At 57.2% G+C, this 16151-nt stretch overlaps 1 protein-coding gene across 1 annotated transcript in view; it reads left to right on the top strand.

The window, feature by feature from the left end:
- LOC138215424 (histone-lysine N-methyltransferase 2C-like) overlaps positions 1–16151 on the top strand; it is a 44634-nt gene that overhangs the window by 23121 nt on the left and 5362 nt on the right. Inside the window, 31 exon segments of the mRNA XM_069177562.1 lie at positions 2551–3978; positions 4070–4333; positions 4418–4749; positions 4829–5013; positions 5111–5509; positions 5600–5901; positions 5986–6097; positions 6243–6593; positions 6700–6808; positions 7005–7071; positions 7144–7207; positions 7314–7546; positions 7708–8082; positions 8161–8268; positions 9428–10411; positions 10534–10779; positions 10865–11026; positions 11233–11394; positions 11489–11621; positions 11869–11992; positions 12105–12280; positions 12367–12479; positions 12561–12738; positions 13584–13699; positions 14079–14177; positions 14283–14489; positions 14565–14692; positions 14841–15036; positions 15136–15345; positions 15452–15825; positions 15912–16024. Coding sequence (XP_069033663.1) covers positions 2551–3978; positions 4070–4333; positions 4418–4749; positions 4829–5013; positions 5111–5509; positions 5600–5901; positions 5986–6097; positions 6243–6593; positions 6700–6808; positions 7005–7071; positions 7144–7207; positions 7314–7546; positions 7708–8082; positions 8161–8268; positions 9428–10411; positions 10534–10779; positions 10865–11026; positions 11233–11394; positions 11489–11621; positions 11869–11992; positions 12105–12280; positions 12367–12479; positions 12561–12738; positions 13584–13699; positions 14079–14177; positions 14283–14489; positions 14565–14692; positions 14841–15036; positions 15136–15345; positions 15452–15825; positions 15912–16024 — 8050 coding nt within the window.

Genomic DNA, 16151 nt, shown 5'->3' with positions numbered 1-16151 from the left:
CCACCTTCAGTCCAGTCATGTTTCATCGTGTATGTAAAATACTCAAGTACACCTGTACTCTGAGTGAAAGTCCTCGGATACTTTGTTAGCTCAAACTCCAGCAGGGACCGAGAGGCTGGTGCTGGTTTCCAGCTCTCTTTAGTCACCATGGTAACCATCAGGCTGCATGCCAGAGAGTGAGGAGCTGTTGTGATGAAGATGATGATGTGATGTGCATGCGTGCGGGGCCTCCCCCCCTCTTCCCCACTAACACGTTTGATGTAATTGTCATTGAAAAGGGAGAGGTTAAAGACAGATGGGCAGCCGGTAAGAAGAGGCAGGAATATCTCCCCCAAAGCAAAGCCCATAAATCACCAACACATAGAGGTTGTCCCCTCCAGGCACCTGTAGCAGGAGGTGGCACACAGGCTCTGGTAAGATCTCACGGCCAACCCGGTCCAGGCCCACTTCCTGGTTCCTCTGACATCCTGGTCCTGCAGGCCGTTACACTCTTCAGCGTGTCCTCGTCGATCAGACACCAACCGGCCCGAGGACACCTGTAGAAGTCTAACTGGCCCACAGGGGGCGCAGGCTGCATCTCTGGGTCAAAGTTCAGCGTCTATCTGTGGGGGGGGGGGGGCTGAAACAACATGAGACGCTCCGGTTGGACAACAGGTGACCCAGAGGTCTGTCTGGTCTCACTGCTACCCGCTTTTATTCTGAAAGGATTCTGGCTCACTCTCAATGTTGGTCTGCTGCCGTCCTTCCTCCTCTTCCTCTTCCTGCTCCTCCTCTTCACCCCCCCACCCTCTTCTTCATCCTCCCCCTTCTCTTCATCCTCCTGCTCCTCCCCCTCCTGCTCCTCCCACCTTCTTCTTCATCCTCCCCTCTTCTTCTTCATCCTCCTCCTCCTGATCTGAGGACAGTTTGTCCCCGTCCTGTCCGCTGTGGACCATGAAGACGAGGAACCGTCTCCTCGTCTTCATCAGTCGATCGATAGATAAACATAAACACCATCATGTGATCCTGTGAACATGTGTACATGTGATCCTGTGAACATGTGATCCTATGAACATGTGATCCTGTGAACATGTGATCCTATAAACATGTCAACATGTGATCCTATAAACATGTCAACATGTGATCCTATGAACATGTGATCCTATGAACATGTGATCCTGTGATCTGTGAACATGTGATCCTATGAACATGTGATCTGTGAACCTGTGAACATGTGATCCTATGAACATGTGAACATGTGATCCTATAAACATGTCAACATGTGATCCTATGAACATGTGATCCTGTGATCATGTGATCTGTGAACATGTGATCCTGTGAACATGTGATCTGTGAACATGTGATCTGTGAACATGTGAACATGTGATCCTATGAACATGTGATCCTGTGAACATGTGTACATGTGATCCTGTGAACATGTGATCCTATAAACATGTCAACATGTGATCCTATGAACATGTGATCCTATGAACATGTGAACATGTGATCCTGTGAACATGTGATCCTGTGAACATGTGTACATGTGATCCTGTGAACATGTCAACATGTGATCCTATGAACATGTGATCCTATGAACATGTGATCCTGTGATCATGTGATCCTATGAACATGTGATCCTGTGATCATGTGATCTGTGAACATGTGATCCTGTGATCATGTGATCCTATGAACATGTGATCTGTGAACATGTGATCCTGTGAACATGTGATTATGTGATCCTGTGAACACGTGAACATGTGACAAGACACTGGCGTCCACACACTGCAGGGACACTGCTGCACCAGTTCTCAGCCAAAGTGTGACTGTGTCCTTTAATTTGGCCGCAGAATCAGCCCCCGCTGACTCCGCCCCCGCTGACCACACCCCTTCTGACCCCGCTCCTTCAGTATGAGTAAAAACAGCCAGTCGAGTCTTATTGGATCAGGACGTGTCTCGGCGTCTGTCTCTGAAGGACGGCAGCAGCTCCTCCCTCTGTGTGAACAAGTGTGATTGAGTGACAGAGCAGCTCCCCTCTCCTGTCCAACACCGGGACCAGAACTGGACCAGAACCGCTTCTGTCTGCAGCCTCTCACACAGTCAGTCCTCATGTCCACAGGAGGGGGCGTGTCCTCCAACGCTGTCTCGTCTCGTGTCCGCTATCAGGTCGAATGGTCGTCTCACGTTACTTGTTAATTCATCGTCAGCTGGCCGACGTGTTTCTGCTCTAAACTCTCGGTGAACACCAACAACATCAGAACGAACAGAACCGGTCAGAACCCTGTGGACCTCGGGACTGACTCCGCCCACTGACTGACAGTGTGTAGAGAGTCCCCGCGCTGACGTCTGTCCCTTCCTGTCCTCCCTCTGTGTCCTTCCTCCCTCCTGGTCCTCCCTCCATGTCCTCCCTCCCTCCTGGTCCTCCCTCCATGTTCTCCCTCCCTCCATGTCCTCCCCTCCGTATCCTCCCTCCCTCCGTGTCCTCCCTCCCTGTCCTCACTCCGTGTCCTCCCTCCGTATCCTCCCTCCCTCCCTCTGTGTCCCCCCTCCTTGTCCTCCCTCCGTGTCTTGCAGCAAATGCGTCAGAAGAGCAAGCAGCTGGCGAAGATGGAGGCGACCCAGAAGTTGGAGCAGGTGAAGATCGAGCAGCTGCAGCAGCGTCAGCAGCACCTGTCGGGACACCTGTCCCCGGAGGCCGGCAGCCCCACCCACGTCACCGGGGGCAACACTTCCCCCCTGCAGTCTAGGCAGCACCTCCTCCTGCAGGATGATGTCTTCCTCAGACCACAAGCTCCTCCCCCCTCCGGCTTCTCCTCGCTCCCCCCACTCCCCCCACCCATCCTCCCCTCTGCACCAGCCCCCCTCCTCCCCCCAGATGTTCTCCCCTCCGTCCTCCCGCCCCTCCTCCCCCTGGGACCCCTACAGCAAGGTGGTAGGGACTCCCCGCCCTCCCTCCTCCCAGCCAGGAGGTCCCGCAGCCCCCCCCCGCCCCCCAGCAGCAGCAGCAGCAGCGTCATCACTCCCTCAGCGCCTCCCCCGCCCATGACGCCATGGGCTCCCCCGCTCCCTCCCCCGACCCCAAACCCTCCGACGTCTCCAGGCTCATTGGACCGCAGACAGGTAACTCCTCTATTAACCACCTTCTGTTCTCTTCCTCCTGACACCTCCTTCTGTTCTCCTCCTCATCACGCTTCTCCTCCTCCTTATGTTCTCTGCTCAGGCCTACAGGCGAGTCGCCCCGGGATGATGAGCCCCTCCTCCCCCTCGACCTCTGACCTTTCAGTCAGACATGGTGTCCGAGCGGCAGAAAGCTTCCAGAGGAACCTCCGTGCAGCGGTTCTGGAGCCGTACGGTCGGGTCGGTGAGGCGGGTCAGGGTGGCCTGTTCAAAGCCCCCATGCCCCCTCAGCAGCCTCAGCAGGAGGTGTTAGTAGGAGGAGGAGGAGGAGGAAGGAGGGACCCGACCCGACCCACAGATCTGGGCTTCTCGCTCTCCCAGGACCCCTCCTTCCCCTCCAGCCCCCGGTCCGGACTAGGCTCTCCCCACCGCAGCCCCTACAGCCAGCAGATCGCCGACCCCTTCTCACCTCTGACCTCCCGACCCTCTCCTGACCCCTATGCCGCCTCTCAGACCCAGGGCACACCGCGCCCCCACGCCGACCCCTCCTACCTCCCCAACCCCCCTGCTCTGAGACTGGACCAATACCAGCAATCTGTGGCCCGACGCCCGTCCCCCTCCCACCTGACCGTCGACCCCTACGCCTCCGCCCCGGGAACGCCCCGCCCCTCCGTTGCCGAGCGCTTCCCTCGGTCGCCAGGAAGTCAGCGCAGCTCCGACCTGTATGCCCAGCAGCCCTCCACGTCGCGGCCCCACAAGGTCCACGAGCCCTTCAGCCAGAGCCCTGCGGAGGGCTTCCCTCCTCAGCCAGGAGGACCCGGGTCGTCCCCTCTGGGTCCAGGACTCTCTGGAGACCCGGTGAACTTCACCCCGACGCCCCACCAGGTGACGAGTGGTCTCTGTCCTCCTGGTCTCTGTCCTCCTGGTTCTGTCCCCGGTCCACAAAGGACTCACTCATGTCTCTTGTCTTCTGCAGCAGTCTCCAGGAAGACAGCCGCTGCTGCACGACTCATTTCCCAGAACCCCTGGCGGCCAGACCCCAAAGCACCCTGGGATATCGGAGGAGATTGGCTTCTCCGGTCTGGCGAGTCGGACTCCGAATCATGACCCATTCGAGCACAGCCACCTGATACCAGACAAGATGGCAGCCAGTGACATGTCAGCGCTGGGCGGAGCTTCTTTAGACGGACCAATGAGCCTGCTGCCTCAGCTCGGAGACTCGGAGGAGAAACTGAGACAGGTATGACGGGTGTTCTCCAGGAATGGCGGGTGTTCTCGGGTATGACGGGTGTTCTCGGGTATGACGGGTGTTCTCTCTGTTCAGCGCCAGCGGCTCCGGCAGCTCATCCTGAGGCAGCAGCAGCAGAAGAGTGCGCTGCGGCAGGAGAAAGGTCTCCAGGAACCGGGCTCCGGACCTGCAGTACCACCGGCCGCTCCACCCGGCCCTCCTGCTTCGGCCACACCTCTTCACAGCTGGTCCCAGGAGGAATCCTCCACCTCCACCGCTCCTCCTGCAGACCCTTTCGGTCGTCCTCCACCTCCGTACCCCGGCACCGTGCGACCCAACGGGCCTCCTGCTCCCAGGTTCGCCGGCGAGGCTTCCTTCCCCAGGCAGAACCTCCACAGAGAGCTGGGTGTCCGAGGACCGGCCCTGAGGTGAGAGCAGCAACACAAACCTGTTCCGACCCGTTCTGTATATCTGATCTGTTGGACTCATATGTGCTCTACTGTCCAGGTTCGGGGGTCCCCCTGGAGCTCCGCTGGGCCTCCAGGACTCCTTCCTGTGTCCAGCCCAGGGAGCGCTGCCTGTGTCTGGACTCAGTGCGCTGGAGGGAGTCCAGGTCCAGATGAGGAGGCCTGGAGAGTTCACCGCCATCCGACCGTTAACGGCTCCCGGTGCTCACCTGCACATGATGCCAGGTGAGGATCGCCTGCTGATTGGCTGATTGATTACAGTTGGGTAATTAAAACCCTCCCTGTGATGTACAGCAGGTAATGTGTCCCCGTGCCCCCCCAGGTGTCCCCCAGCCCTTCCTCCCCCGCTCCCTCCCCATCCAGCAGCACAGCATCATGGGACAGCCCTACATCGAGCTGCGGCACCGCTCTCCAGAGAACCGCCTCAGGCTGCCCTTCCCTCTGCCCGCCTCCCCAGATCACAACGCCCCCCTCCAGCCCTCCGCAGTCCGGCCCGGTCCGGGGGTCCGGATGGGTGAGACGCTGATGGGCCAGCAGGTGGTGATGCAGATGCAGCATCTCGGACACCCGGCGGCACTGACCCAGAGTGGCATGGCGGTGCTCCCGGGTTCTGATGGGATGGAGGAGCACCTGGAGGGGGAGGACTCGGCCGTGAAGGACCTGGAGGACGTGGAGGTGAAGGACCTGGTGGACCTGAACCTGAACCTGGACCCCGAGGACGGTACGGACACACGAGACGGACACGTAGAACCTGAAGGGGTTCAGGTGGTGAATAAACCGGGTCTAACCTGTCACGGGGTTTCTGTTTCAGGTAAAGAAGACCTGGATCTGGGGCCCAACGACCTCCACCTAGACGACTTCCTGCTGTCGGGGAAGTTCGACCTGATCGCATACGCCGACCCCGAGCTCAACCTAGAGGACAAGAAGGACATGTTCAACGAGGAGCTGGACCTGGGGGAGCCGGTGGAGGACAAAGGGGGGGGGGACAGGAAGGCCGACGGCCACGCCCACCTCGTCAGCCAGGTCAAACAGGAAGTGAAGGACAGCATCAAGACAGAAGGTGGACCCCCCGGACCTCCTGGACTTCCTGGTTCCTCGGTCCTCCTCCCCGAGGTGGGACATCTCTGATTTCTGTATCCGTCTTGATCATTGACCGTCTCAGCTGTCTGATCAATAACCTGCTGAACCTCCCTGTAGGAGAAGCTGGAGGACTCTGGTTCTGGTTCAGGAGCCGGTCCAGCCCTGCAGGCCCAGGAGCAGGTAGCGGTGTCGGGCTTGGCTCCCCGGGTTCACCCCTCCATGGCTGCAGGTAGACCAGTTGATCCACATCTGATCCATTATTGATCCGTAGTTATTGATCTGAAGCTCAACCACAACGTCTACTAACTCTGGTCCTCCTTGTCTCCTCCTCTGTGTCCTCCTCTGTCTCCTTGTGTCCTCCTTCCTGTGCCCAGGTCAACAGTCTGTCTTCCAGCAGAGACCCTTTGGACCGTCCCCGTCCTCCTCGTCCCTCCTCACCCCTCGCCCCCAGGGTCTTGTGGTGTCTCCTCACCCCTCTTTGACTCCTCAGGGCCCCCCCGCCCAGCCTCATCTACTCCTCACCCCCCAGATCCAGAACCAGATGCAGAACCAGGTCCAGAACCAGATACAGATACAAATCCAGAACAGGCTCCTGCTCTTGGAGGAGCAGCCGCTGCTCCTGCAGGATCTCCTGGACCAGGAGCGTCAGGAGCAGCAGCAGCAGAAACAGATGCAGAATCTGATCCGACACAAATCCACCTCAGACCCCGTGTTCCCCGACATCGGTAAGACCAGAACCAGCTGAGAGGAAGCTTTTATTTTAAAAAGGCACCATCTCAACTCTCAACTCTGTCTGTCTCTGTCTGTCTGTCTGTCTGTCTGTGCGTCCAGCAGACTTTGACTCCGACCCCATCATGAAGGCCAAGATGGTTGCCCTGCAGGGCATCAACAAGGTGATGACCCAGAGCAGCCTGGGACTGAACCCCATGGTCATCAACAGGTACTGACCTCTGACCTCGCATCATATTCAGAACATATCTGCTCATACCTCACTGCTCAAACTTCTTGTTTGTAGTGGAATGGCCCTTTAATCCTGTGTGTGTGTGTGTGTGTGTGTGTGTGTGTGTGTGTGTGTGTGTGTGTGTGTGTGTGCGCGCGCGCGCGCGCGTGTGTGTGTGTGTGTGTGTGTGTGTCAGGTTCCAGCAGGCTCCAGAAGCCCCGGTCCCTGAGGCGACTCCTCAGGCTCCTCACCTGGTGGGACAGGTATGTGGTTTGTCTCATGTGGTCCTCTGTGGATTCAAACATGTCAGCTGACTGTCTTCTACTTCCTGTCAGGACAAGAAACTGACCCCCCAGCTGGTGAGACCCAACCCCCCCAGCTGTGGCCCTGCCTTCGTCAGTGAGTATCATCCATCAATAAACCATCAGTCCCCTCCCCCTCTGACACCTGTCTGCTTCCCCTCTGACACCTGTCTGCTTCCCCTCTGACACCTGTCTGCTCCCAGATGAGTCTCAGCGGCGGCAGTATGAGGAGTGGCTCGGGGAGACACAGCAGCTCCTTCAGATGCAGCAGCGTCTCCTGGACGAGCAGATCGTTGCCCACCGCAAGACCAAGAAGGCTCTGTCTGCCAAACAGAGGACGGCCAAGAGGGCAGGACGAGCCCTGGCCGAGGAGGACGCCGCCCAGCTGCGCCACATCAGCGAGCAGCAGGGGGCGGTACAGAAACAGCTGGAGCAGGTAAGACTGAATCTAGTCCAGAATCCAGACCTGGATCCAGACCCAGACCCAGACCCAGATCCAAACCCAGACCCAGACCCAGATCCAAACCCAGATCCAGACCCAGATCCAGACCCAACTGGTCCCTGCAGTGCTGATGCAGGTGTTTGTTGTGTGTTCAGATCCGGAAGCAGCAGAAGGACCACGCCGAGCTGATCGAGGACTACCGGACCAAACAGCAGCAGCGAGCCCTGCAGCAGCAGCCGGCCGCCCCTCTCATCCCTACGCCAGCACCCCCCCTCCCCCAGAACCTGCTCTCCCAGCAGGTGCCCCTGCAGTCCCACACGGGCGGCCCCACTCCAGCCCGCGTCACAAACGTCCCTCCTGGTTGGACTCCAGGGGGCGGGGCTCCAGTGGTGATGGGGCAGAGGATGCCCCCTCAGATGCCCCCCGCCCTGCCAAATGCCCCCCAGGGGCCCCCACTCACCCAGACCCCCCCGGCCATGGTGCCTCGACCCAATGGAGCTGCAGGGGACGCATCTGCCTCGACACCTCAGGTAACAACCCACAGCGTTAACAACGTTTTAATACTAAACCAGCTGCTGGTCCGCCTGCTGACTCCGCCCCCTCCGCAGGTGAAGTTTGACGACAACAACCCGTTCAGTGATTGCTTCCAGGAGAGGGAGAGGAGGGAGAGGCTGAGGGAGCAGCAGGAGAGGCAGAGAGTCCAGCTCATGCAGGAGGTAACCCAATCAGTCCGAGAGACCAGAAACCGCTGAGCGGTGAACTGCCGTTAAGGTCCGGTGAACCGTCGTTATGGTGCGGACAACCATCGTTAAGGTGCAGACCGTCGTTGAGGTGCGGTGAACCGTCGTTATGGTGCGGACAACCGTCGTTAAGGTGCAGACCATCGTTGAGGTGCGGTGAACCGCCGTTATGGTGCAGTGAACCGTCGTTATGGTGTGGACCGTCGTTATGGTGCGGTGAACCGTCGTTATGGTGTGGACCGTCGTTGAGGTGCGGTGAACCGTCGTTATGGTGCGGTGAACCGCCGTTATGGTGCGGACAACCGTCGTTATGGTGCGGTGAACTGTCGTTATGGTGTGGACAACCGTCGTTATGGTGTGGACCGTCGTTGAGGTGCGGTGAACCGTCGTTATGGTGCAGTGAACCGTCGTTATGGTGTGGACCGTCGTTGAGGTGCGGTGAACCGTCGTTATGGTGCGGTGAACCGCCGTTATGGTGCGGACAACCGTCGTTATGGTGCGGTGAACTGTCGTTATGGTGTGGACAACCGTCGTTATGGTGCGGACCGTCGTTGAGGTGCGGTGAACCGTCGTTATGGTGCGGTGAACCGCCGTTATGGTGCGGACAACCGTCGTTATGGTGTGGACAACCGTCGTTATGGTGCAGTGAACTGCCGTTATGGTGCGGACAACCATCGTTATGGTGCAGTGAACCGTCGTTATGGTGCAGTGAACCGTCGTTATGGTGTGGACAACCGTCGTTATGGTGCGGACCGTCGTTATGATGCAGTGAACCGTCGTTATGTTGTGGACAACCGTCGTTATGGTGCGGACCGTCGTTGAGGTGCGGTGAACCACCGTTATGGTGCGGACAACTGTCGTTAAGGTGCAGTGAACCGTCGTTATGGTCCGGTGAACCGTCGTGAAGGTGCGGTGAACTGTCGTTATGATACGGACAACCGTTGCTATGGTGCGTCCATGACATTCGGGTCATGGACAGTCCTGAGTTGACCTGTTGTTCTGTCTCAGGCTCCCTCCTCTTCCACCTGTTTTCTTTTGACTAATTAAATCTGTATTTAGTCAGGTGATCTAGTTAATCAAGAATGAGGACTCGACAATTTGTTGTTGATGAATCCTATTTACCTGTTCCTCTCAGGTGGAGCGACATCGCGCCCTGCAGCAGAGACTGGAGCTGGAGCAGCAGGGCCTCCTGGGGGCCTCCTTGGTTCCGGGGTCTGGGGTAGCAGCCATGCCTCCAGCTGGAGCTCTGTCTGGGGCTGGGGTCGGACAGACTCCAGGACCAGCACCTGCCCCTGGTGGGGACAGTCTCTCCCAGATGCCCTTCTTCAGCTCTGAGCTGCCCCAGGACTTCCTCCAGACCTCCCCACCCTCCAGACCTCCACCTCAGCACCAGGGCCAGGCGGGAGCACCGTATCCCCAGCAGGCAGGCCTCCACCAGGGCTTCACTGGAGGAGCCCTGCTCCCTGGAGCTCACCCTGTACCGGTTCTTCTCCCGGGCACCGCAGCTGAGCGGGGCAGGTCCCAAGCTGAGCACCGGCCCCCCATGGATGTGCTTCTGTCCAACCTTCAGACTAGGCCGAGACTCCCAGGCCCAGTGGGGCCCTCGGTCCAGGGACAGGTACGCCTCACTGGGATAGGAGCAGCAGCAATGACCCCGTCCCATCCTGGAGGTCATCGATTTGGACACGACTCCTCCTCTTCCTCCCCCTTGACCCCCCTGGCCCCCTCCTTTCCCTGCCCTTCCTCTGGAGGCCCCGCCTCCCTCATCCAGCTCTACTCTGACATCATCCCTGACGACAAACCAAAGAAGAGGAGGAGCAGGAAGAAGGACGGAGATGAGGCTGTGGGAGGAGGGGCCAGGACGCCACTGTCCTCACACTCCGATGACATCACTGCCCCGCCCACTCCCGTCCTCTCAGACACCTGCTCCACGCCTCCTCGTGTCAGCCTGGACCAACCAGACGTGTCCTTCCATCAGAGCTCCTCCCTCTCTGGTCTGGCTCCGTCCACCGAGTTGGAGAGGCAGCTGTCCGTCTGCTCCGCGGCCCAGCAGAGAGCCTCCGTCCTGGGCATGGAGGGCCAGAGAGGTCCCCTGTCTGCAGTCTGCCTGGAGGTCAAGGTCTGTACCAGTACTCTGTAGTACTACTGTGATAGTCCCAGTTCTCTGTAGTACGACTGTGTACTTGTTGCAGTAGTACTGCAGTATATTATGATCTCAGGTGTTTATTTTGCGTCTTGCAGGAGGAGCGTGAGGAGGGAGGGGCCTGTGGAGGAGGTGTGGTGAAGATGGAGGAGGGAGAGGGCTTCTCTCCCCTGCTGGGGGGAGACGGGGGGAAGGAGCTGCTCAGACACCTGCTGAAGGACAAGACCTCCCCGGCCACCACGCCGTCACCTACTGGCCTGGCCCCGCCCACCGCCCGCCACCAGCTGTCCAATGATGGCGTCAGGTCTGACGAGGAGGATGGACCTGGTTCCCATGGCAACATGGTGAGGAGAACAAATGTGATGTGTGACCTTTAAATGCAAAGAACTACAATGAGAGTGTGTTACCAAGGCGACCTGCCTCCTCCAGGTGAGCGATCCGGACCTGAAGAAGACTCAGCGCTGTAAGAGACCGGCCCGGCCCGACAAAGACAGGGCTCCTCCCAAAAACAAAAGGAGGAAGAGGGAGGAGGAGGAGAAGACACTCCACTCCTCCACCTCCTCCGACCCACTGATGACACACCTCAGACAGGTAAAGACACGCCCCCTCTGTTTATTTATAAAAGTTATAATTTATAAAACTATTTTAAAACCAGTCAGAGGAGCACAAACCTCAGAGAGCGCAGATACAGTCAATACAATTTATCTAATCAATACAATCATTCTAATCAATATAATCAACACAATAAATATAATTAAAACAATCAGTACAATTAATACAGCTCCTCCTCCCCCCAGCTGTCAGTGCTGCCCCTCATGGAGCCGGTCCTGGGGGTCGACCTCGGTCTGTTCCCCCCGTACGGCAGCTCGTCTCTGGGAAGAGACTCCCGACTGAGCGGCTCCTTCGGCAACGCCTGTCTGGACGGAGTCACCGACTACTACTCTCAGCTCATATACAAGGTACCACTACTACTGCAGTACTACTACTCTCAGCTCATATACAAGGTACTACTACTACTGAAGTATGAATAATTTTTCCATTGTTTCTTTACAGAATAACCTCAGTAACCCCCCCACCCCGCCAGCCTCCCTGCCCCCCACGCCCCCACCTGTCGCCAGGCAGAAACTGGTGAACGGCTTCGCCACGACGGAGGAGCTGACCAGGAACGACATCAGCGAGCAGGATGGTGAGTCACATGACTTCCTGCAGGTGTTGGTCCGGCCCACTGCTTCGTCTCAGGCTCTACTAAGTCCTGTAGCATGTAACATGTAGCATGTAACATACACAGTTAGAGTTTACATGTGGTTATAACTTTGTGGACAGCCTTCAAGCAGTGTCCTGGGTTCTCTGTCCACATATTTTTGGCCGCGTGATGCTGGAAGTACGGTAACGGAGCGCTGCAGGTGATGTTGATGACTCGGTTTTTACCGCAGGGAAAGGTGTGTCGGCTCTGAAGCATAAAGGGGAGGAGCTTCTGGCTCTAAATCACGCCTCCAAGACTGTAGATGTCCCTGCCTCTCTTCCAACCCCACCCCACAACAACCAGGAGGAGCTCAGGTAAACCCCACCCACTTACTACCCCCCAGGGCTCCCAGCGTGGCATCACAGCACACCTGTCTTCTTCTTCTTTTGTTACACTGACTTCTTCTTCGTGGGTTTTTCTCCTCAGGGTCCAGGACTCGTCGCAGCGCGGCAGCCCGGACGGCTTCGTCCCTTCGTCGTCTCCGGAGAGCGTGGCAGACATGGAGGTCAGCAGGTACCCCGACCTGTCCTTCATCAAACTGGAGCCGCCCTCGCCCTGCCCTTCGCCTCCATTACCCATCATGCCCTGCGCCTGGGGGAAAGGTCAGTCAGCAGCTGCACGACCTTTTTCTTCTTCGTCTGTTCAGTCACGATCAAATTAAACTGATTCGGTGTGTGTATGTGTCCAGGCTCTGCAGTCAAACAGGAAGTGAAGGCGGAGCCCAACCGTCAGGCTCCTCCCTCCTGCTCTAACACAGACCTGGTTACCATAGCGATAACCCTGAACCCCGTGGCAGCTCAGGTAAATCTCTCTCTCTCTTTGCATGTCCAATTAGCGGTAACCCCTCCCTCCCGATGACATCACTGACTCTGTGTGTTTCAGAACGTTGCCGGGGTGATGGCAGCGGTGGCGGCGCTGCTGCGGGTCCCCGTCCCCGTCGACTACCAGCTGAGCCAAGCGACCGGACCCGAGCAGAACTCATTGGCTCTGCTGGCTGGAGTCCGGGTTCCACTGACCACTGGACCGGGACCGGGAAGTAGACCACCGAGACCTGCAGCTGGTTAGCACACACACACACAGTAACACACACAATAATACACACAGTAACACACACAATAACACACACAGTAACACACACACACACACACAGTAACACACACACACACACACAGTAACACGCACACAGTAACACACACACAATAACACACATAGTAACACACACAGTAACACACACAATAACACACACAATAACACACACAGTAACACACACAGTAACACACACACAGTAACACGCACACAGTAACACACATAGTAACACACACACACACAGTAACACACACACAGAAACACACACACACAGTAACACACACACACAGTAACACACACACACAGTAACACACACAGTAACACACACAGTAACACAGTAACACACACAGTAACACACACAGTAACACACACACACACAGTAACACACACACAGTAACACACACACACACAGTAACACACACACACAGTAACACACACACACACACACACAGTAACACACACAGTAACACAGTAACACACACAGTAACACACACAGTAACACACACACACACAGTAACACACACACACAGTAACACACACACACACACACAGTAACACACACAGTAACACACACACACACAGTAACACACACACACAGTAACACACACACACACACACAGTAACACACACACACACACACAGTAACACACACAGTAACACACACAGTAACACACACACACACACACAGTAACACACACAGTAACACAGTAACACACACAGTAACACACACACACACAGTAACACACACACACACAGTAACACACACAGTAACACACACACACACAGTAACACACACTTCATCTGTGTTCGGTCCTCCAGGTGTCAGAATGGACATCCAACATGGCGGCGCTGCTGCTCCTGTCATGGCTGAGTTCTGCAGCCACTGCAAGGTGCTGCTGGGAAACGGAGTCCACATCGTCAAGGAGCTCAAACAGGTGGGACTCTGAAGGAGGTGTGTGTGTGTGTGTGTGTGTGTGTGTGTGTGTGTGTGTGTGTGTGTGTGTGTGTGTGTGTCCAGGTGGGTACTTACACTTGAACACACATGGAGTTCAGGTCTCCTGGATTAGAGTCTGTCTTGAAGGTTGAGAACTAGTTCTGGTTCGGGGAAAGGATTGTGTCACTGAGTATGTGTGTGTGTGTGTGTGTGTATGTGTGTGTGTGTGTGTGTGTGTGTGTGTGTGTGTGTGTGTGTGTATGTGTGTGTGTGTGTGTGTGTGTGTGTGTGTGTGTGAGTGTGTGTGTGTGTGTGTGTGTGTGTGTGTGTGTGTATGTGTGTGTATGTGTGTGTGTGTGTGTGTGTGTGTGTGTGTGTAGGAGGGTCAGTCCAGACCCGGGTCCAGCCTGGTGTTCTGCAGTCCCAACTGCTCCGCTCTCCACACCTCTGACCTGCAGAACCGGATCGCAGCAAGCAAGGTGAGAGGTCACGTGATTAACCAGACCGGTCCCGCTATGTCCTGCAGCTCAGTCCACAGGTGCTGGACACTACATTTCCCACAATGCACCTGTGTGTGTTCTCAGACCGTGGGCCCCGTCCTGCCTCCTCCCAGCAGGGTGCAGCACCAGTACACCAACAACATGTCCTCCATCGGAGTCCAATCCCTACCCCGCACTCCCCCCTCACCCCACCCTGCCCCCACCCCATCCTCCTCCTCCTCCCCTCCTCTCTCCTTCCCCACTGCCTCTGCCATTACCATGGAGACCAGGCCCCGCACGGACAGCCTCAAGGTGGGTGTGGTTACCGATGAGGTCGCTTTTGACCTGCTGGGTGCTCGATCAGACCGACTCTTGATTGGTTAACAGGTGAAGGTGAAGTTGAAGCCCCACCCCCGAGCGGTGCCGGGTGGAGAGGACCTCCTGTCGTCACGGCACGGAAAGAGGATGAAGAGCTGTCGCTGGAGACGCTGGAGCATTAGCATCTCGCTGAGCAGGTTAGCATGTTAGCATCTCGCTGAGCAGGTTAGCATGTTAGCATCTCGCTGAGCAGGTTAGCATGTTAGCATCTCGCTGAGCAGGTTAGCATGTTAGCATCTCGCTGAGCAGGTTTGAAATGCTGTCATTGTACCTTCTTGTCTTCAGAGGTCCTTGCATTCCTAATGAGGCTGTTGGCATGCCAACGGAGGACGAAGTGGATGTGCTGTTGAAAAAGTTGGGGGTGTGTCTTCGCCCTGACCCGTTACCCAAAGACCAGAGGAGGTGCTGTTTTTGTCACCAGCAGGGAGACGGACGGACGGATGGACCGGCCAGACTGTTGAACCTGGACCTGGACCTGTGGGTGAGTACTGGTCAGAAACCCCGGGGGGCGGTCCGGACCCTCAGAAACCCCGGGGGCGGACCCTGTGCGCGGCCCTAGCTGACCCGGTCTCTGTCCCAGGTCCACCTGAACTGCGCCCTGTGGTCCAGCGAGGTGTACGAGACGCAGGCCGGCGCTCTGATCAACGTGGAGCCGGCGCTGCGACGCGGTCTGTCGCTGCGCTGCGCTCACTGCCAGCAGACCGGAGCCACCAGCGGCTGCAACCGACTACGATGCACCAACACGTACCACTTCACCTGCGCTCTGACCGCCCACTGCACCTTCTTCAAGGTAACTCTCTCTCTCTGATACACCTGTTCAACTGGACTCATTGAACACCTCCTCTCTCATCCTCCTGCTGCTCCTCATTTTCCTCCTCCCCCTCCCCCTCCTCCAGGATAAGACGATGCTGTGTCACCTCCATAAGCCCAGGATGGTGTCTCTCGGTGGGGACAGGTCGTCCAGCGGCTCCCCCTCCTCCACCCCCGGTGCGACCTTTGACCCCGTGGCGGTCTGTGACCCGTACGACTGTGAGCTGCGGTGCTTCGCCGTGTTCCGCCGTGTGTTCGTGCAGCGTGACGAGGCGCGGCAGATCGCCGCCGTGGTGCAGCGCGGCGATCGGCAGCACACCTTCCGGGTCGGCAGCCTGCTGTTCCGCGCCGTCGGCAGGCTCCTCCCGCAGCAGATGAACCACTTCCACAACGAGGCCGCCATCTTCCCCATCGGTTACCACGCCAACCGCATCTACTGGAGCATGCGCCACAGCAACAGGTAACGTTCAGAGTTTGATCCTGCTCCTGATTGGTTGACCTTCATGAATGGATAAGAATCAGAACCAGGTGCTGTTTCTCCTGCAGACGCTGTAAGTACATGTGTTACATCGAGGAGGAGGAGGGACGGCCGCTCTTCAAGGTCAAGGTGGTGGAGAAGGGACACGACGACCTCATCCTCACAGGACCCTCCCCCAAAGGTGAGACTCACCTGAAAACAGACCACCCCCTGAAAACAGACCAGACCCCCCCCCCCCCACACACACACTGAAAACAGACCCCCCCCCCCCCACACACACACACACACTGAAAACAGACCCCCCCCCC

Source organism: Embiotoca jacksoni, unplaced genomic scaffold (genome assembly GCF_022577435.1).
Source record: "Embiotoca jacksoni isolate LCO1_2020_lvr unplaced genomic scaffold, fEmbJac1.0.p SCAF_75, whole genome shotgun sequence".
Lineage (NCBI taxonomy): Eukaryota > Metazoa > Chordata > Actinopteri > Embiotocidae > Embiotoca > Embiotoca jacksoni.
Note: the sequence above shows the minus strand (reverse complement) of the source record. Positions and strands in the feature narration are given on the sequence as shown.